Source organism: Rhinoderma darwinii, chromosome 2, assembly GCF_050947455.1.
Source record: "Rhinoderma darwinii isolate aRhiDar2 chromosome 2, aRhiDar2.hap1, whole genome shotgun sequence".
In the NCBI taxonomy this organism is placed as follows: domain Eukaryota; kingdom Metazoa; phylum Chordata; class Amphibia; order Anura; family Rhinodermatidae; genus Rhinoderma; species Rhinoderma darwinii.
In genome coordinates this window covers 464,220,229-464,242,178 of record NC_134688.1, presented here as the reverse complement: position 1 = coordinate 464,242,178, position 21,950 = coordinate 464,220,229, and the positions used below count along the sequence as shown (strand labels likewise).

The 21,950-nt window shown below is 43.6% G+C and overlaps 1 protein-coding gene across 3 annotated transcripts in view; it reads right to left on the bottom strand.

Moving 5' to 3' along the window:
* The window catches only part of TTC3 (tetratricopeptide repeat domain 3), an 86,527-nt gene that overhangs the window by 26,366 nt on the left and 38,211 nt on the right, over positions 1–21,950 (bottom strand). For all 3 annotated transcript variants that reach the window (XM_075854601.1, XM_075854602.1, XM_075854603.1), the window contains 13 exons: positions 19,822–19,876; positions 19,674–19,731; positions 17,288–17,342; positions 15,128–15,265; positions 14,242–14,322; positions 12,029–12,141; positions 5,337–5,463; positions 4,926–5,048; positions 4,727–4,828; positions 4,534–4,626; positions 3,551–3,615; positions 1,667–1,794; positions 1,262–1,579 (listed from right to left, as the gene is read on the bottom strand). In XM_075854601.1, the coding sequence (XP_075710716.1) occupies positions 1,262–1,579; positions 1,667–1,794; positions 3,551–3,615; positions 4,534–4,626; positions 4,727–4,828; positions 4,926–5,048; positions 5,337–5,463; positions 12,029–12,141; positions 14,242–14,322; positions 15,128–15,265; positions 17,288–17,342; positions 19,674–19,731; positions 19,822–19,876 (1,456 nt within the window). The remainder of the gene's footprint in view (positions 1–1,261; positions 1,580–1,666; positions 1,795–3,550; positions 3,616–4,533; positions 4,627–4,726; positions 4,829–4,925; positions 5,049–5,336; positions 5,464–12,028; positions 12,142–14,241; positions 14,323–15,127; positions 15,266–17,287; positions 17,343–19,673; positions 19,732–19,821; positions 19,877–21,950) is intronic.

Here is a 21,950-nt window from a genome sequence, read left to right as displayed (position 1 = left end):
AACATCTGACTCGGGCTGTATTTTTACGTGGAAATTTTGTTGCGGCTTTTGCCGTATTTTTTTCCCACCATTTTTTATATTGCAATTATTATAAACTATTTAAAAAAAAAAGTGCCAAAAATAACAAAAAACTGGCAAGTACATAAAAATAGCCTAAAGGCCCTTTTACACGGGGCAACTATTGGGCAAACAAATATTTATATGAAGGCTCGTTTCCGGTCATTGCCCTGTGTAAACAGGGCAGCGATCAGCCGATGACCGACTGATCGTATCGTTTAAGCAGCACAAAACATTATCGTTGTCGGCAGCACGTCGCCCTGTGTAAACAGGGAGATGCGCCGCTGACATGATGGAAATGAATGGGGACGAGCGATCATAGTAACACTTGTTTGTCCCCATACATAACCAATCATTACTCCTTGTGAAAGGAGCACAGATGAACGAGCGGTCTCGCTGACCGGCGATCGTTTTTATGGCCCATAAAAGGACCCTAAAACCATCAGTAGTTCTAGGTAATAGGAGGCCAACAGGAATAGTGGTGCAGTCGAGAACAGGAAGGCTAGGGCACCATGGCGATATTACGCATCTTAAAGGGTAACTAAACGTTTAAACCAACTTCTGACATGTCATAAGTTTTGATCAGCGGTGGCCCGAGCACCGAGACCCCCACCAATCGCTAAAACGAAGCGGCAGAAGCGCGTGTGCCAGCGCTGAGCTTAGTTTCTGATCGGCATATTTCGGAAAGCTGATGTAGCGGTGCACGGGCTCAACAGAAAGTCTATGAGCCCGTACACCGCTAAACGAGAAAAGCCGAACAGAAACAAAGCGGCTCAGCGCTTCATTTTAGCGATTGATGGGGGTCTCCGTGATCGGACGCCCACCAATCAAAACTTATGACCTGTCACTATGGCATATCAGAAGTTTGTTGAACGCTTAGTTACCCTTTAATCATCACATTGTTGGGAGGTCTCCAATTGAAAATGACGGGTGCGTAAAACATCATGTGCAAATGCTATTTGCTGTGACCTCCAATATTCGCAGAACGATTATGGTAATGCTTAATATCCCCATGAAGTCCTGGGCCAATACCGCACTACGTGAACCGGGCGTAAGAAATTTTCATTGAATTGCTTTGATAAAAAACGAGACCTCTAGTCAATTTGGGTGTTTCAGAGGCGGCGGCGGCAAGCAGGAACAAGTTTAGATACAGGTTGTGTGTAAGACAAGTTATCAAACAAATATGAAAGTCTGAATAAAATACCTTTATCATTTACTATAAGAAGCCAGTCGTGCAGACTAACTGTTATATGTTCATCCTGCAACAGCAGCAAATAAAGAAATATTCTGGTCTTCACTCGATCATTTAAATTGTACAGATAGGTTAGAAACCTCTTCATTTTACTGCTCGGCTGTGCACTCCTGTCCAGTTCGTCCAGCTTCTCCTGACTTATAATCCTCCATACACATACAGAGTCCCAAAAACTCGGAAAGCAAACCGGACATCCACGTTTTATCAGCCCCTCCTTCTTTAATACTTGTGCCAACAAAGGATCCCATTTAACACGGTAGCCGTTAGTCACTGAAAGGTGAAATATAGATCATCTTTTTATTTCTGTGTATCACAATGGGAATAGGAGAGCAGAATGAGGTCAGGACTTCAACTTACCAACAGCTTCAGATAGGATTGCTTCCGGCGGCAGCTTTATATCCTCATCAGAAATTCCTACGGACTCTTCCTCTATAGCTTTTTTGCGCTCAGTCTTATTTTCATACTTCATTTTAATGGTTTTGTTGCTTGAATATTGAGTAAAAACAAAAAAATTACTATTAATTATAGGACTGTGGAAAGTTATGCAATATAATGATACGTCCGGCCAACGGTTATTTGTCTCGTTATTCCACACAAAGTCCTAGTCTCAGTCTGTCCACCATACAGTATTAGTTGTCATCATTGGGATTTGTATATATATTTATAAGGACGGTGCTGTCTTAAAAGCCCCAGTACCAAACTTATGGGGTTGCTGTGGCAGGCAGTATTTATGGGGGGTCCCGGCCTTTGCTTTCATATATATGTACCTTCGCACTCGAAAGTTTCCTAGAGATTATTTCTAATTTGGCAATTTGGGCACAAAATAAAAAAAAATGGCTTGCCATTCCTATTAACCAATTCCTGTCACTAGTCTGTAGATTTAATTCGGGAAAGGGTATAACATGGGGCCCGCTCAGAAGCAGATCAGGCGCCATAGCCGCCAGGTCTCTACTGTGTTACACAGCAGGGACCCAGCGGCAATGCTAGCGATCAAAAAAAAATTCTGAATGTAAGCATTTAAAGGGAATGTGTCGCTAGAATTTTTTTTTTCAGTTAAACAGTTAGTATATAAGTGATTACACATGGTTTTAATATTTTCACAAGACAGGAATTATTATAAATTAGATTCTAATTTATAACATTTCCATGTGCTGGTCACTAGACGATTCCCAAAATTGTAGCATGGTCAATGTGGTAAAGCAACCTCATTGCTTTATGCTGCAAATTTGGGGTAGACAGACTCGCTCTAGTGTCCTCACACAATCCCCCCTCCCTTATCCTGGCTAATGCCAGGAGAAGGAGGTGGTTGAATCTTCTAATCCTCCTACACTGTGTGCCGCCATTTTCTGAGCGAATGCACAGTGTAGGAGGATTAGATACAGTGGTAATCACACAGTATAACAGGAACATACACACACATCACATACACAAACATATCTTACCTGCTCCTGCCGCCTCCGCTCCTATACCTTGCGTCTTCGCTGCCTTGAATATATGGCCGGAAGCCGCGACCGGAAGTAGTCATCTTACTGTCCGGCCATGGCTTCCGGTCCACATAGACGGCGTACGCTATAGTGAATGGAACGGCTCCCGTTTTCATTCTCTATGGGGATATATGTGCCGTATTCCATCTCTGTATGTGTCGTTAATCGCCACATAGAGATGAAAATAAAAATGGCAGCCCCCATAGAGAAGTAAAAGTAAGAAAAAAGTAAAAAGTACAACACAAGTACACAAATAAATAAAATGTATTTTAATAACATACTAAAAGCAATATTATATATAAAAAAAAATGTTTTCGTGACACCTTCTCTTTAACCCCCTCAGATGCCGTGTCAGATGTGACCACCAGCATCTGAGGGTTTTTTACTGCCCCCTCCACTTCGGGCCGGTCACCCGCGCCGCGAGATTGACCCGTAAAAAATTAAGCCGTTATATGGCTGTGTCAACTAAAAAGTAAGAGAGTTATGATCTTTTGAAGGCGGGAAGAAAAAACAAAAAGCATGAAAACGAAAACTTGTCTGGTCCTGAAAGGGTTAAAGAACACTGCTGATTCAATTAATTTGTATATTATCCAACGCTAGGTAAATTATTCTCAGTTTACAAATGGAAATTTAAGGGCTAAACCGTATGTGCAAAACTAAAAGCATTCTATCCAAGGCACAAGGGAAAACCTTTATATATCAGCATTGTATACAGCAATGCTTCAAATGAGAAAAATACTGCAACACACAAAGTTACCTGGTGATTTTATGTTTTGTTGTCGTCTTCTGTGGTTCTTTTCTCTTTAAGCTTTTATCTTCAAACTTTACACAAGACAAAAAGAAAAAAAAAAAACTCAGAAATCAGACTAAAAGGGGTTTTCCCCACAAACGAGTATTCCCTATCCACAGGATAGGGGATACATGTGTGATCAATGGGGGTCCGACCGCTGGGACCCCCAACAATGAGAACGAGGGACTGAAAGTCCCCCAAAGTGCTCCATGAGAATGGAGTGATGGTGTGCATGCTCGATCAGCGCTCCATTCATTTCTATGGAGATGACAGAAAGTGGTCCCGGAAGTCCCATAGAAATGAATGGAGCGCTGGACAAGCACGCACGCCATCACTCCACTCTCATGGAGCACTTCAGGGGGACTTTCGGTCCTCCATTCGCCTCATTGCTGGGGGTCCAAACGGTCGGACCCCGGCGACCACACAAGTATCCCCTATGCTGTGGATAGGGGATACATGTGTTCTGTGAGAAAACACCTTTAAAGCCGATTTGATCTTCCTATTACACTTCTGAATATCACAAGAATTCCTGGGAAACTGGAACCTTGATGGGTAACGAATCCAAACATAATAGATGGAATTAAGAAATATCAATGGCAGGTAAATTATAAAAATTTGTGTCGAGGCCCCAATAGGATTTGCTGAGTTTCCAAATCAACGAGCAATTCCGAGACGGAGACAATTGCCAAACTACAGAATGCCAGACTAAAGGTATATCCTTCCATGGTCTTTTTAGAGAGATAACGTCTTTATTCATTTAGAAACAGGTTGCCAATTATCTATTATTTTTAAAGCCAAACACACACGAAAGGCAAAAAAAAAATGACACTAAAAATAATTTTTATTTCCTTTAAAAAAAAAAAGTTTTAAATCTTTTACTGCAAACAATTCTATAGATTTCCAATGTTTACAATAATACAATCTGAGCACCAATGTATTTCAAAACGTACCTCGCATTTCACTTGGGCCATAGAGTCAAAGATTACTATATGAGAAATTAATCCTTTGCAGTCTGGGGTGAGACATACATATTTTAGGAAATCCTGTGTGCAAAACAGACAACATAACCGCGTTAAATATTTTGCAAATATCCCCAATTCACAATGACTCCATACACTTCCGGCGAAGGAGAACCTACTGTACCTTATCATTTTTATCAGGACTCACTGCGGCCTTCACTTTTTTCCAACAGCAAACATGAAATTCAACTCTACAGAATTGGCAGCACACCATACGTATAAAGCCCTGCATGGACATAAAGATATGTAACAAAGATTGCCTGAACAAACATCTAAACAAGTTTATTGGTATTATCCAAAAAAAAACAAAAAAAAACACATACCTTAAAATCAGGGTCTGAAAAATAAATCTGAGATTTAGGCAGGCCCAAACACTGCTCATAGCGGCAAATAGCGTCTGGTTTTGGTGGAAACTTGCACTCCTCTATACAATTATCTAGGAGTACCTAAAGAAATAAAGAACACCAGGTAAGAGGCGGTCAGTGAAGCCAATCTCCTTATCATTTCCACAGGAGGTTGCCCAAAAACCATTGTCCATTACGGAGCGATCATTGTATAGTTAAAATAGAATTTCGTAAAAAATTATTTTGGGTAAGGCAGGGCTAGAGAATTCCAAGAGCAAGTCAATAAAGTCATTTATTGGTGGTCCCTAACTTTGTGCTGAAGCGGATTAATGGGCAAGTATATCCTAAAATGGAATTGTAAAAGTAAATTTACCTAAACTGGATACTCACCTGTAATTTCTCGGGCCTAGTTTCTTCGATGACAACAGACGTGGTTGGCCAAGTTAAAACGCCAGGAACCATCTTATGATTCACCATGGTCTTTGACTTAATATACTGATTTAATGCATCAGAAAATCTGAGGGGAAAAAAAAATAAAGATTTGAAAAGAGAATGAAATGCTGAGGTGTAATAAAGTAAAAATTATGATTTGGTTTGTGTAAAAGGCAAAAAAAAAACAAAAAAAAACACAAACCTACTAAATCCTAAATATAAATCAAATTTTGGACCAGAAAAATTGGATAACAAATATGATATGGGTATAGCTGCTGCCACAAGGACCCTGAGTAAAAAGTGTTAGCGCCTCCTACCAGCTGTAGCCTTTCTGCAGGGGTGGAGCTAAACATTTCCCAAAAAAAAAAGAAAAAACAGAAAGAGCAGTAAAAAGTTAATCTAGATACAATTCAACAAAAAGAAAGAGGAAAAAGACTGACGGAGGAGAAAAGAGCCATACTACCAAAAGAGTGACTTGAGTGGGTGCTGCGGTTCCCAATGAACAAAACCAGAAGAGAATTTTGTGGTAAGGAAAATAGATTCATGACATTAGGGGACACAGATATGACTGTGGGATGTTCCATAGCAGTCCCCAGGGGTAGGCAAATAATAGATAACGAGTGCATTCCACGTACGGCCACCTGCAGAACCCTGCCACCTAAAGCGGCTTCAAAAAGGATGCAAAAAGTACGCACCCTGTAAAAGGTCATAAAAAAAAAAAGATTTTAAAAAAATGGAGGACCATGTAGCGGCCTCAAACCCCTGCAGATCCGTAGCTCTGTTCTGAACCACCCACGAAGCATCTACCGCTCTAGTGGGAATGGGCCATTACTCAGAAAGTTGTCTTTTTGCCCTTAGACCTGTATGCCTAGACAATAGCTGAACGAATCCATCAGGATATGGTAGTCTTGGAGGTCACCAGGCCTGTCGGTTTGACCCTCTTTTTAATTTATTTTTTTTAAGAGGGTCAGACCGATAGAACCAAGAGGTCTATCTCAGATAAATGCACGAACCAAGTCCAACTTATGATAAGAGCTTTCCCTAAGATGCACAGGACATGGACACAAAGAGGGCAGGACCATGTTCTCATTAAGGTGAAAAGCGGACACCACTTTCGGGAAAAAGGAAGGTACTGGGCAGAGCACCACCTCGTCTTGGTGTATAACCAAGAATGTAGACTCGCAAGATAAGGCCGCCAACTCGGATACACGCACAATGGAGATGATGACCACCAGAAAAGCCACTTTACAAAACCGAAAACTAAGGGAAATGCTGTCGAGTGGCTTAAATGGGTGGACACTGCATAGCCTCAAAGACCAGACTAAGATCCCAGGGAGTCATCAGTTGGCAGTAGGGTGGCACCACAGGATGCACGGCCGATTCTGCTGCTAGGGGGCATTGGAAGAGAACCAATAGGGTGGGGACTTGATATTTAGGGCACGCTCATATTTAGACAGTCCTGAAGGAAGGCTAGTAATCCAGAGATAGAACTGCATTGGTTGGAACGGTCTATTACTTCACACCAGCAGAAAAAAAGACTTTCCTAGTGTTGTGGTAAATCTGGAATGAGGTAGGCTTAGCCGTTGCCATTGTCTGGATGACCCGCTCAGACAAACCCTGAGCAGTACGGCGGCTTCAACAGCCATGCCGATAAACAAAGCAAAAACTAAACTAAAGTTGGGTGGAAGAGTGGACCTTGAGAAAGCATGTCAGTGACCAGGTCGGGGTACAATGCCCTACGGGGCCAAAGTGGGAAAAGGGACAATTACTGTTACACCTTCCGCTTTGACCTCCTTGCTGACTGAGAATAGATGTATGGCTACTTCCATGGGATGACCAGAGAATCTATTGCCAGTACCAGTGGATCCTGAGCCAGGTTACAGGAGCGGTTTTCTATTGAATCTGGAGGCCATGAGTTTCACATCTGGGAGATCCCTTCTGGTGCAAATTTCTTTAGGCCCTTTTATCCAAAGGTATTTGCTCATCTAGGTCCAAGTGCTCTTGCCTAATATAGTCAGCTATCCAGTTGCCCACACCTGGAAAATGCTGACCGAGGTGGCACATGTGCTCCTGCCCACATTAGGATGTTGGTAGTCTCCGACACACCTGCGGGCTCCATCTTGATGGTTGAGGTAGGCAACAACTAAAGCATATTGTCTGTTTAAACCCGCACAGGATGGAAGATGCGTCCGGTGTCAGAGGGGCAAAAGAAAGAATGGCTCAAAGTTCTAAAACGTTGAATGGCAGAGGGCATTCAAAACCCTCATGCAATGATAAATTAATCCTTATGTCGTACGGGTAGGGCATGGCCATGAACAGTTGTGCCCTTAAGCAGTTGGAGCTGAGGGATTTGTATTGACCGCACTGAAATGTAGCATTATACGCAAAATTAGTAACTATGGCCGTTCACCAACTAGAGGCTTCCCCTCTGGATTTAGAAATGGGGGCCACACACCGCTACATGTCTGTATGAAGAGGGCAGTTGGGGCTGGCGAGAAATTGGGTAAGAGAAAACAAATATGAGGGGCCAAGAGATTGCAGGAAAGTATGCTGGAGAACTAACAACTGTGAAGGGCAGTGCCTACCAGATCCAGCGAGTAGGGCTCCTCGGGAGCTGTGCAGCGAGTGTGGTGACTGTCAGAGCTGGAAATTGGAGAGTGCTGGGGTGGAGTCACAACCGAGTTAAACTGGGAACTGCCCCTCTGTAATCGCCGGCCAATGAGCACCTAAGAAGAGAGCAAGGGCTCAATTTTTGGGGCCTGCTGTTAAGCCGGAGAGGAAGGGAATGAAGAGGGTCCTGCAAGGAAGCAGTGTGGCTGTTTTGGTGGCCAAAAGAACAGCTGCCAGTGCGCCGAAAAATGCAACAAATTATGAAGCGTGCGTCAGGGAGGCAAACAGTGCAGTAGACCATTGGGGGGGGGGGGGAGCCAAGATTGATGAAGGCTATGAAGAATGCCCAAGGAGGATATAAACCCCTCTACTTACCTCCCTCAATAGTTATGTCCAGGTCCTGAGTGCTAGGGTCACCCCTTCAGTGTACCTCCCCTTGAGAAGAGCGGTAACACTGGCTAGAAGTAGATTGGCCCCTGGGTAACACTATGCTGGCAGTTTACAGGGGATTAGAGGTTCCGCTGTACCACCTTTTTATCCCGAGGCAGGGCAAACAGTGAGGTTAAGCCACGCTGTTCTCCCATCTCTACTTGGGGTAACAGGGAAATCCAGTCAACTCTCTATTTCGATCCTAGAAGGGAGCAAGTAAAAATAAAGATGTACCTGGAGAGAAGGTAGGTCCGCCTTCTACAGACACGAAGCTAAAAACTGGTTTAGCTCAGTACCTATAGGATTTTTCACCTATCCACTAGTTGGCAAAAAACACTTGCTCGATGTGGGTCCGTTCCCCTAGTCGGCAGCTAAGAGGAGTTTAAATAGCGCGCCTCCTTTGAAGAGAAAAAGCTTTTATTATATTTATGAAAATTAGCATTTTGGAGCAACGAGGGCGTCACCGACGCTCCAAAATGCTCCTTTGTCATTCCCCAGTTCAACCCCCCTCCCTCCTTTGATTGACAGGGGCCAGGCATCGTACTAGGTGAGTTCATGCCCGACCCTGTAGTGAACATGCGCGTCCCTACATCCTAATCGACGCATGCGCAATAGTGCCGATTAGAATGAGGAGCATAAAGATTTTACTGCGCATGCGCCGGATTAAGACGCGGTGCATAGGGACGCGCACGTTCACTTCGGGGCCAGGCGTGAACTCGCCTAGTACGCTGCCTGGTTCCTGTCAATCAAAGGAAACAGGGAGGGAGGGCGGTTAAACTGGGGAATGACGAGAGAACATTTTGGGAGCGCCGGTGACGCCCTCCTTGCTCCAAAATGCTAATTTGCATAAAATGTATTAAGAGCTTTTTCTCTTCAAAGGAGGCGCTCTGTGGAAAGACATAATATACGTCAAAATCAGGTTAGCCTAATCTATAAGAGGGCATGACCACACGTGGCGGATTTCCTCCGCAACTGTCCGCATCAATGCCGCACAGAATCTGCGTTGCAGATTCTGCTGCGGATCTGCACAAAATGTGCAGTAAATTGATGCGGACTAGCTGCTGCGTACTGCGGTAAAAGTGCTTCCCTTCTCCCTATCAGTGCAGGATAGAGAGAAGGGACAGCACTTTCCCTAGTGAAAGTAAACTAATTTCATACTTACCGCCCGTTGTCTTGGTGACGCGTCCCTCTTTCGGCATCCAGCCCGACCTCCCTGGATGACGCGCCAGTCCATGTGACCGCTGCAGCCTGTGCTTGGCCTGTGATTGGCTGCAGCCGTCACTTAGACTGAAATGTCATCCTGGGAGGCCGGACTGGAGACAGAAGCAGGGAGTTCTCGGTAAGTATGAACTTATATTTTTTTACAGGTTGCTGTATATTGTGATCGGTAGTCACTGTCCCGGGTGCAGAAACAGTTACTGCCGATCACTTAACTCTTTCAGCACCCTGGACAGTGACTATTTACAGACGTCTCCTAGCAACGCTCCCGTCATTACGGGAGCCCCATTGACTTCCTCAGTCTGGCTGTAGACCTAGAAATACATAGGTCCAGCCAGAATGAAGAAATGTCAAGTTAAAAAAGCAAGACGCATCCGCAGCACACATGACATGTGCATGACAGCTGCGGACTTCATTGCGGAACTTTGAATCTCCATTGAAGTCAATGGAGAAATTCCGCCATGAGTCCGCCACTGCTCCGCAACAGACACAGCATGCTGCGGACACCAAATTCCGCTCCGCAGCCTATGCTCCGCAGCGGAATTTTACGCATCGTCTAAACGAACACTGCTAAATTAAAGTGGAAGTCAATGGACAAACGGCTCCGCTGCGGATTAACGCTGCGGAGTGTCCGCAGCGGAATTTAAGTGAAATTCCGCCACGTGTGAACATGCCCATAGCCTGTTGGTAGTTCAAAACGGACATCTGGTGACAGACTCTTTAATGTTGCCCTTAAGTGGTAGCAGCTAAACCTAGTCATATTTGTGCCCCTAATGACACGAAGAAATTTAGATAATTCATAGGATTTTACAATGGACTTTAAAGGACGGTTGTCGCGAAAAAAAAATGTTTTAGATCAATTTGCTTTTAGTGTTTTATTAAAAAAATGTTAATTTATGTGTGTTTGTGTTTTACTTTTTTTTTTTTTCAAACTTTTTCTGGTCTATGGGGGCTGCCATTTTTTTTTGCCATCTCTGTATGTGTCGATTAAAGACACATACAGAGATGGAATACGGCACATACAGCCCCATAGAGAATGCGAATGCCGTTCCATCCACTATGCTGTACGCCGTCTGTGTGGGAACGGCGCATGCGCCGCTCCCACACAGTCCAAATGGAAGGTCTTCGGCCGAGCGACATCAAACGCGCCATTTTCTTGTGGACCGGAAGCCGCGGCCGGACAGTAAGATGACTACTTCCGGTCGCGGCTCCTGGACATGTGTTCTGAAGCAAGCACTAGGAGCGGAGGGAGCAGACGGAGCGGACAGACCGGAGGGAGCGGCGGCGGCAGGAAAGTTATGTCTGTATGTACGTGTTTTAGTGTGTGATTACCACTGTATGTAAACCTACTACACTGTGTATTCGCTCAAAAAATGGCGACAATGTAGGAGGTTTGACCGTTAAATCCCCTCCTTTCTCCTGGCACTAGCCAGGATAAGGGAGGGGGGATTGTGTGAGCTCATTAGAGCTTGTGTGTTTACACAAAATTTGCAGCATAAAGCATTGTGGTTGCTTTACCACATTGCCAATGCTGCAATTTTGGGAATTACTCCCTCTAGTGACCAGCACAGGGAAATGTTATAAATTAGAATCTAATTTATAATACTTCCTGACTTGTGAAAAATGTCAAAAAAATTAGAACAATGTTTAATCACCTACACACGAACCGTTTAAAAAAATTTCTAGCGACACATTCCCTTTAATATGTAGAGAGCAGAGACCTACTCTTAGTAGAGAGAATCCAAATGTTGGCCATATATATTTAATCTCAGCATGACCCCCACATAAAACTTAATGTCCATTGGAAATAGTTAAAGAAAACAAGGAAATTGACAAGCTAGATAAGCGTTAAAAGTAGTGTCTTGCAGCTTCTTAACTCCCTCTCCCTGAAACAACATGTCCTTTTTGGTCGAAAAGAACTGATGGCATTCGCCGACAGCTTTTGCATGTCTGTGTGAGCTTAGAGAGGCTCTGTCACCAGATTGTAAATGCCCTATCTCCTCCATAATGTGATCGGCGCTGTAATGTAGATCACAACAGTGGTTTTTATTTTGAAAAACGATCATTTTTGAGCAAGTTATGAGCAATTTTAGCTTTATGCTAATTCGTTTCTTAATGACCAACTGGGCGTGTTTTTACTTTCGACTAACTGGGCGTTGTACAGAGGAGTGTATGACGCTGACCAATCAATCAGTGACCAATCAGCGTCATACACTTCTCATCGTTCCAGCCCAGCTTCTTTCACTGGACAATCACACTGTAACAATGAGAAGTGTATGACGCTGACCAATCAATCAGCGTCATACACTTCTCATCGTTCCAGCCCAGCTTCTTTCACTGCACACTGGAAACATGAAAGGTCACACAAGAAAAACGTAATACATTAAACTCACCGATTTTGCCTAAAATACACTTTCCCAATTCCATAGAAAGCCAGACAGTTAAACCTCTCCTTGGAGTGATGCTGTATAATCCCCTTGAACTGGTTTTCAGCCTTCACCAACTCCTACAAATAGTTCAAGCAAGAACAAATATTGTCAACAGACAAATGCAGTAAAGGCATAAAAGATTAACCCCTTCCCTGTTTGGCCACTTTTGACCTTCCTGCGCCTAATTTTTCAAATATGACAGGTGTCACTTTATGTGGTAATAACTTCGGAATGATTTTCACCTATCCAAGAGATTCTGAGACTGTTTTCTCGTGACACATTGGACTTTATGTTACAGGAAAAATTTGCTCGATACATTCAGTATGTAATTGTGAAAAACACCGAAATTTAGCGGAGAATAGCAAAAATTAGTATTTTTCGAAACTATTTTTTGGGAGGCCAGGTGACCAAGAAACTGCAATTATGGGAGTTTTTTTTTTATACTGCGTTCACCATGCGTTATAAATTACATGTTAACTTTATTCTGCGGGTCAGTCCGATTCCAGCGATACAGAATTTATAGAACTTCTTTATGTTTCACAACAAAATTACTTTTGTAAAAAGAATGTACTTTTTCGGTCACCATGTTGTGAGAACCATAACTTTATTTTTTCGTTGACCAAGATGTATGAGAGCTTGTATTTTGCTAGATGAGCTATAGTTTTTATAGGTACCATTTTTGGATACATGCGATTTTTTATTCCAATATTTGCAGGGTAAAGTGACCAAAAAACAGAAATTCTGGTAGTGTTTAACAATTTTTATCGTTTAGGCCGTTACGGTCGTGGCGATATGTGTATGGTTTGTTTATTTTTTTCAATAATAAATGACTTGATAAGGGAAAAAGGGTGATTGTATTTTATTACTTGAAACTTTTATTGCGTTTTAAATCTTTTTATTTTTCACACTTTTATACTTTTTACACTTTTCTTTAGTCCCACTAGGGGACTTGAAGGTCCAACTGTCTGATTTATTTTCTAATACATTGCACTACCTATGTAGTGCAATGTCTTCGATCTGTCAGTCATTCACTGACAGCAAGCCGATTAGGCTTTACCACCTGGCGGGCCCTAATCGGCTTCTGTAATGACAGAGCAGGAGGCCATTGTTAGGTCTCCTGTTGCCATAGCAGCAGTCGCCAGCCCTGATTGCATGGTAGGGCTGCCGATCTGCTAGCAACCTCTATGATGCAGCGATCGCTGCACCTAAGGGGTTAATGGCAAGGATCGGAGCTAGCTACGGTTCCTGCCGTTACAGCTGGATGTGAGCTGTAACATACAGCCACAGCTGACATCCACCGCTGATAACGCCGGCTCAGGCATCTTGCCGTCGGCTACGGAGGCCTGAACGGCTTCCGTGATAAGCATACCAGGCGGCCAGTATTAGGCCTCCGTTTGCCATTGCAGCCACCGGAACCCCGGCAATTTCATTTCTGGGGTGCTGATGAGCTGCAAACACCTTAAATGCAGTGATCGCTTTTGACCGTTGCATTTAAGGGGTTAATAGAGGGGATCAAAGCTAATTTCAGTCCCTGCCATTACAGCTCGATGTCCGCTGTAAGAAACAGCTGACATCCGGGGATGATGGCACCGACTCAGCTTCTGAGCCGGGCCATCTATTTGTCGTATGGATACGGCAAAATGCGGGAAGGGGTTAAGATTTTTTTTTTTTTTAAATCAGTAACAACAATACGGATAGCTTTTTTTGATAAGGGTGTTAACGATCAATAACATTGTGTAAATAATTAGTCTAGGAACGTTTAAGAGGTATTCCAGCCATTAAAGGGGTGGTCTCACCAATGTCCAAACGTTCATGCAGCCGCCTGGAGAAAGCCAAGTGGAGACAACAAAGCGCTTTTCCTAGAGCTGCTGCCACTTCTGGCCATTGGTGGGGGTCACAACGATCTAGGCAATATGCCATTAATGTCTGAGATGAAACAATTCTTTACAGTGTATCACCTATCCACTGGGACCCCAGTCCCTAATCACCAGCACAACTATGGCGAGGAAGAACTGTATGGAGCGTCAGTCAAGCATGCACCCTGCTTCTTCATACAACGTTATGGGGTGTACAGAAGCCTCCAAGCGAGAGCGTGAATGCCTCAACATGGAGTTCAGCAAGACCACAAGATCTGATATCACCGTGAAAATCGAATATATATATTTTTTAATGCTTACCACACATTGTCCAATGCCAAGAAGGGCAGTTGCATGTCCATACTGAAGTACTACATAATCTATCTTCGTCAGATGCAAGCTCTGGAGTAGAGAAGAGAAACAATTACTCTTCTGTGGGGTGAAGTGTAGCAATAACACATTACAGAAGTTATTATAAAACATCATAAAAAGTACAGACTAAATTCCAGGATGATACAAATATATACACTACAACTTTCTTGTCTCAATCGGTTCATCAAGGTGTATGAGTCAGAGAGGGGGGACCCACATCTATTAGCCGGAGTCGAGCCGCTGCAAAGACTGGCTCCTGCTCTGTACAACTCAGAGCGATTATGTATGACATGGTAACCCATTAATATGAATGAACACCACGTAATACCCCATTAACCCCGGAAAAATGCTCGGCTGCCAGCAGCTTCCCCGGAGATAAAAAAAAATAAAAAAATTAAAATATTTCACCAGAGGTATGAGCTGCTCCTCGTTTAGAACAGGAGTTGTCCACTCAAACAGTTAAAGGGGTATTCCTACCAGGGCCATTTATGACATCCACAGGATATGTCATAAATGTCAGATAGATGCGGCTCCCACCTCTGGGACCTGCACCTATCTCCAGAACTGAATAGTAGTTACGGAAACAGCGGAGCTCGCATGCTACTAAGTTTCCGTAACTGCCATTCACTACTACAGGACTTAAGGAAACAGCGTATCTCAGCGAGTTATGCTGTTTTCGTAACTCCCGACCATAAAGTCAGGAAGTGGCCGGGAGGCAGCGAGAGCAGACGAAGGTGGAACGGGGTTTAGGTGGCCCCATTCTAGAGATAGGTGCGAGTCCCTGTGGATATGTCATAAATGTCCCTGGTGGGATAACACCTTCAAGATAATTCACCTGTGGGTCACTTGCTTCCAGGATGTCCAGGAGTTTGGAAAAGATCCCCTCTGCATTGCGACAGCGCTGGTCATTTAGTGCCTCATAAGCTTCACGTACAAGAGATTTCACCATATCTTGGTCTGCGGCTAAATCAACCTGCAAGTCAGATTGCAATGTTATTATAACATGGAAGCCCCAAAATTTTTCCCATATGCACATTTTTGTACTGTTTTAGGGAAGAAATAACAAGCTCGCCATTCAAGGCTATGAATTTGTGTCTATGCGGATTTTGGTAATAAAGCTCAGTCTATAGTGCAACTTTGGTCACGCATAATTAAGATACACGACATGATTGTTTTTGTAGTTGCTCTATGATGCGCGATTGGCAAAAAATCCAAACCTGCTGGATTTTGGTTTGCAGATCACAAGTCGCACGCTACTTTGCCGGCATAGACATTAAAGGAAGGGTGTTGCGGAAAAAAATATTTTTATATCAATTTGCTTTTAGTGTTTTATTTAAAAATGTTTTATTTGTGTGTTTGTGTTTTACTTTTTCTTCTCTATGGGGGCTGCCATTTTTTTTAATCTCTGTATGTGTTGATTAACGACACATACAGACATGGAATACGGCACATACAGCCCCATAGGGACTGCGAACGGGGCCCGTTCCATTCACTATGGTGTACGCCGTCTGTGTGAGAAAGGCGCATGCGCCGCTCCCACACAGTCCAAATTGAAGGTCTTCGGCCGAGCGACGTCCGGCGCCATTTTCTTGTGGACCGGAAGCCGCGGCCAGACAGTAAGATTACTACTTCCGGTCGCGGCTTCCGTACTTGTGTTCTAATGCAAGCACTTGGAGCGGCGGTAGCAGACGGACCGGAGGGAGCGGCGGCGGCAGGAGCAGGTAAGTTATGTCAGTGTATGTTCACGTTTTACGGTGTGATTACTACTGTATGTAAACCTACTACACTGTGTTTGCTCAAAAAATGGCGGCACACAGTGTAGGAGGTTTGAACATTCAATCCCCTCGTTTCTCCCGGCACTAGCCAGGATAAGGGAGGGGGGATTGTTTGAGGACACTAGAGCGAGTGTGTCTTCTCAAATTTTGCAGCATAAAGCAATGAGGTTGCTTTACCACATGCCAATGCTGCAATTTTGGGAATTGCTCCATCTAGTGACCAGCACTGGGAAATGTTATAAATTAGAATCTAATTTATAATATTTCCTGACTCGTGAAAAAATTGTAAAAATTAGAACAATGTTTCATCATTTATACACTAACTGTTTAACTAAAAAAAAAAAAAAAAATTTCTAGCGACACATTCCCTTTAACATAAGTCGGGTGCAACTCATCATTTGCACGAGGTCAGCGATTTTTCTTCAGATGTCGCAACCAAATCACACCGTGAAATAGTGCAGCAGCAAGTCGCAAACAAATCGGCCCAAAAAAACTTTTGGGTGCATGATTTAATGATGCGTTACCAAAGTCATCATAAACCCCATGCCTAATATTAAAATGAACACCCAGTCTTATTTGTGGGTTTTATTTTTCTAAATACGTCCAACATTCTCCGTTGATTAATTTCCTTTTATATCTTTATTGCAGTCGGAGCTCCGTTTTGCAGATTTCCAAATTCCCTGTTCGAGGTAAACAAAATTCTGGCTGTCTACATCCACCTAGAGGGTCTGTTCAGACGCTGCGGTTAAAAATTGCTTTGAAAAACTGCACTTAAAAGCCGCATGCATTTTTACCGCGATTTGGTGTTTTTCAAAGCGGTTACGGTAGAAAAAGCATCCGCAATCTAAAAACATAACAAATCACAGTAAAAAAGGAAGCAGTTTCCCGATGCGGTTTTAAATGTACCTCGACATTAACTTTTCGAATATGCCCCTCTCCTCTACAAGCCACTTCTGACCAATGTGGTCACTGCAGCACAGAAAAGGTCCTGTTTCTAAGTAATCCAAGTGGCATGACCCATCTCTTCATAGCCCCCCCAATGGCACTGGGAACCTATCCTGATTATGGGCTCCTTCAAGGGTGTTCTTTAAGTTAATTGACTGATGACTGGACCACGTTTTCCAATGGCTTTTTAGTACGACCTTATTCTATCCAGCTACTATATTTAAGTTAAAATTCCCATAAAATTTACTATTTTCCATACAAGCAGGACAGCTTACCTGTGAACGACCAGGAGACGGAGTATTTTCGGTTTCAGTGTGTGGATTTGAAACGCTGAATGCAAAATAAAAAAACCGGGTTAGGAAAAAAAAACAAAAAAAAAAAAAAAAACTGACTTGGTGAGCCAAGTAAATAATCCTTATTCGTAACACTTTGCCCACATTTGAGGTAACTGTACGTCAAACGGTAGGGGGAGGGTGAACAGCTGACACTTAACTCCGATCCTGGCCGTTACAGTGAACTCTGATCCCGGCCATTTAATCAATTGGATGTCCAGGTCAATAAGAACCGCAATGTTTAAGCCATTAGAAAGAGGGGTGCCTCCACTATCATCCCCTTGCCGCACCCTTTACGTGATCGCAGGGTGCCAATGGTTGTCACGGCAACTTGGGGGCCTAACGAAAGCCCCCAGGTCTGCCATCTTTTTGGTTCTATTAGGCTCCGCCGGAGGTATAGCAGGAGCCGGTAAATATTACAATAAACTGCAATACATAAGTGTTGCAGTGTATTGTACCAGCGAACAAACGATTGCTTGTTCATGTCCCCTAGCGGGAGCTAAAAAAAAAAAAAAAAAAAAAGGTTTCAAAACAAATTGTTAAAGGCGTTTTCCACGTTCCAGTCACCGACATACATACACATATATACATATACACACATACACATTTTGGTGCTGCCAAAAGCAGAAGGCGCAAACTAGCAACACTAACCCATCAGATGTTGGGCTATGAACATTTTCTAAAATTTTGCTATGTCTACAAAAATGGGAAGTAGCACTTTAAGGCCTTATTCACACAAGCTTGTCTGATGTGTTTGCAATAAACATTGCTTCCGTTTTTCATGCATATGAGACCGTCCGTGTTGAGTCAGTGTGGTTTCCGCGTGTCATCCGTATTTCTCCACCGCGAGCACTTCCTGTTTTCACTTTATTTTTTCCCTGCATTTCTTTAGCAACTGATCTGTGAAAAACCGACAGCATACTGATGTCGACCGTGTGCCGTAGATGTTTTCCAAGCACCCATAGACTAAAATGGGCGAGTCTGATGTGAAAAAACGGACCAGACTAAGAATTGCAGTGAGTTTCTCGCAACGAACACTCCAAGTCCTCATGCACAAAACCGTATTTTTTTTTTCTGTCCGCAAACACTGACCCGTGGTCATCCACAACTCATCCGCAGCACGCTGCCGCAGATACGGTCCGCAGTACATCCGTATTTACAGATCCACAAAAAAAGAGACTTCGTTAATCCCCTGGTGTCGCATAGCGACTGTTCCACAATTACGGACGGCTATAGATGCACATCCATAGCCGTACGCAATTATGGAAGCGCCCAAATACTTCTATGGGGAGTCCATGCCGTAATTACGGACAAGAATAGGACAGGTTCTATAATTTGCGGATCATTTCTACGGCAGGGACACCCATCCATAAATATACGGAAAGGTGTCCGTGACCCATCGAAATTAATGGGTCCGCAATTTAATCGGTAACTACGGATGAAAACTACGGTCGTGTGCATGAGGCCTTAGTCTGAAGGACAGCAGTTAAAGTCCCGCAGGACATAGATCGTCAGAAAAAGTATTTTACTTTATAAGGAGAGATTATGGGTAACTATAATCACTCATATATAAAGACTTGACTGCAAGGTTCTCTGAACTAGAAGGCCTCGTTCACATCTGCGTTGGGGTCACGTTGTTCCGTCGGAGCTTTCCGTCAGAACGGGACCCTGAACTGACAAACGGAAACCAGGTTTCCATTTCCAATACCATTGATTTTAATGGTGACTGATCCGGTGCCCATGGTTTCCGTTTGTCTCGGTTGTGCACCGGAACCCGTTGTTTTGCCGGAAGAAACAGCGTAGTCGACTACACTATTGCTTACGGCAAAACCGCACAACCGAGACAAACGGAAACCATGGGCACCGGATCTGTCACCGTGATGTGTCAGTTTAGGGTCCCGTTCTGACGGAGAGCTCCGGCGGAACGTCAGAACAGGAGCCCAATGGAGATGTGAACAGAGCCCAACCTATGCTTATTCTGAACGTGATCTCTGTATTTACTACTGTAATTTAAGGCTGGGTTCACACAGTTTTTCCCCAGCGGCCATTGAGCGCCGCGGGCAAAAAATGCCGCAAAATACGCTTTCTCTGCCTCCCATTGATGTCAATGGGAGGTCAGAGGCGTAAACGCCCGAACATAGGGCATGTCCCTTTTTCTGCTCGCGGGAAAAAAACTCCTCCGCCTCCCATTGAAATCAATGGGAAGCATATTCGGCCGTTTTTTGCTGCGTTTTCCGATGCGGTTTCCGCGTCAAAAAACTCCTGACTCTTTCTTGCTTGAATTTGAAAAACAAAAGGACAATGAAATACAAAATAGGAGGTCACTCACCTTATTTTCTCAAAATCACTCCCCTTTCCCTTCGACTTTACCTTCTTCGGTTGTTGACCTGAAACCGACGAAAACAAGTCATTACTGTGCGCTTTACAGAGTTTCCGATCAAATCGTAGTCGTCTGTAGGACGCAAAACTGGTCTTACCGGTCATATTTTCTGAACATTCTGTATTTTCTGTGCTACATTCAGTGGTAGATTCCTAGATAAAGAAAAACAAACTTGTTACTTTTTTTGTTACAGCAAGTAGTCAGAACAGATCTCCCACTTCATAAACACAGCAGTGTATTCCGCACAGCGGGTGAAATCCCCTCTCTTACCCCCACACCAGTCCGGACCCTAACTTCACTATTTCACCGCTCAGATCCACCCTGAGGTCACGTGATCTTCATTCCAACAACCCAAATCTTACAGTGTCTGCTGTAGGAAACAGGAGGACAGTCTCAATATAAATCTCACACCGAGGCGCTCATAGACTTGTATTCAGAGACCGACCTCTGGCAGACGCTGTAGATTTGGGTTTTCAGAATTTAGATCACGTAAACCCAGAACAGAGCGCAATCTTGGGAAATACAGCCCCCAGAAAGTCAATACACCTGTCTTCATTGCAGTCACAAAAGGGGGGGGGGGGCGGGGACCGGCAGCTATCTCTAGAACGGAGCCCCCTAAACCCTGTTTCAGCTTAGTCTGATCTCGCCGACTCCCCGGCCACTTCCTGGTTATATGGTCGGGGGATACGAAAACACAGTATTTCGCTGAGCTACGCAGTTTCCATAACTCCCATATTAGTAAATGGCTGTTACGGAAGCGTAGAATGCGAGCTACGCAGTTTCTGTAACTACCATTCAGTTTTATGGGACTTACGGAAACAGCGTAGCTCAGCGGTTTACGTAACTCACGACCATATAACTTTTTTCCATGGTCGGAATTCACCAACAGAGCGGCTGAACGGAGTTTAGGGGGCCCCATTCTGGAGATAGATGTGGGTCCCACCTCTGGCACCCGCACCTATCTGACATTTATGACACATCCTGTGGATATGTCAAATGTCTCATGAGAAAACCCCTCTAAGTTCCTCTTTCTATATTAAAAGTATCAGCATTAATATTTCTAAAAAGTGAACGTACAAAACTTGATCTAAATCGATAAGAAGATTTCCCATGATCTACTATATTATATAGAAAGGTACTGTGGTGAACCAATTTTGGATCACTAGTCCGGACACTGCGGGCATAATACAGATGCTAAAGTGTGTTAGTATGCCTGTCTGGACATATAATTTATCGTAACGACCGTAACCTGGCCAGCACTATTGTGTCTCCTCAGATTCACACCCTGTAACAATGTATATTCATAGACAAATATTCTAAAAACAGATTATAGACGAGTTCCTACACTTCCCAATGTTACTGCCCAGAAAGAGTAGAACACGAAGTATTGGGGGTGGAAGTCTGAGCCATCGATTACACAACTAACCCTGGTAAAACTGCAGAGTGCAACACACACACGGTAAATTAGGGTGTAGACAGAAATAACTTTACCTGAACTATCTGTCCACAAACACAGGAACGTAACACGTGACCAGCACTCTGACCCGGGTACAAAGTGTTACTTCCAAAGAGCAATTCATCCAGCAGCTGTGCATATACCGAGATGGAGACCACGCCTCGTATGTATTCCCCTAAGCACACCTCCTGTTTGACTTATCCACACCCTCCATCCAATTTAAGCGAAGCAATTGTGCGGTGAAGAATGTCAACAATGGAACAGTATGAACATGACCGCCCCGTTAATCACATCAAACAGGTCTCGTTTTATGTGGTAACTCTGGAATGCTTAAACTTATCCAAGCGATTCTGAGATTGTTTTCTGGTGACACATTGTCCTTAATGTTAGTGTCGATATATTCGGTGTTTAATTTGTGAAAAACTCTTTTAGCATTTTTCCAAATTTGAAAGTTTATGCTTGTAAGATAGGTAGTAATACCCCGTAAAATACTAAATAGTTCACATTTACCATAAGTTTACTATACGTTGACATAATTTCTGAACATCCTTTTAATTTTTCTAGGACGTTACAAGGCTTGTAACTTTTAGGCTACATTCAGACGAGCGTGGGCAACCTTGGACGTGAAAACCAGCAGATTTTCGCGTCCGATGTGCCCCCGCGTGGGACACTATCACGGATCCCCCATAGACTAGCCTATGGAGGGATGCATGAACCGCAAGAACATAGAACATGTCCTATTTTTTCACAGACCCTTCACCTGCTCCGTT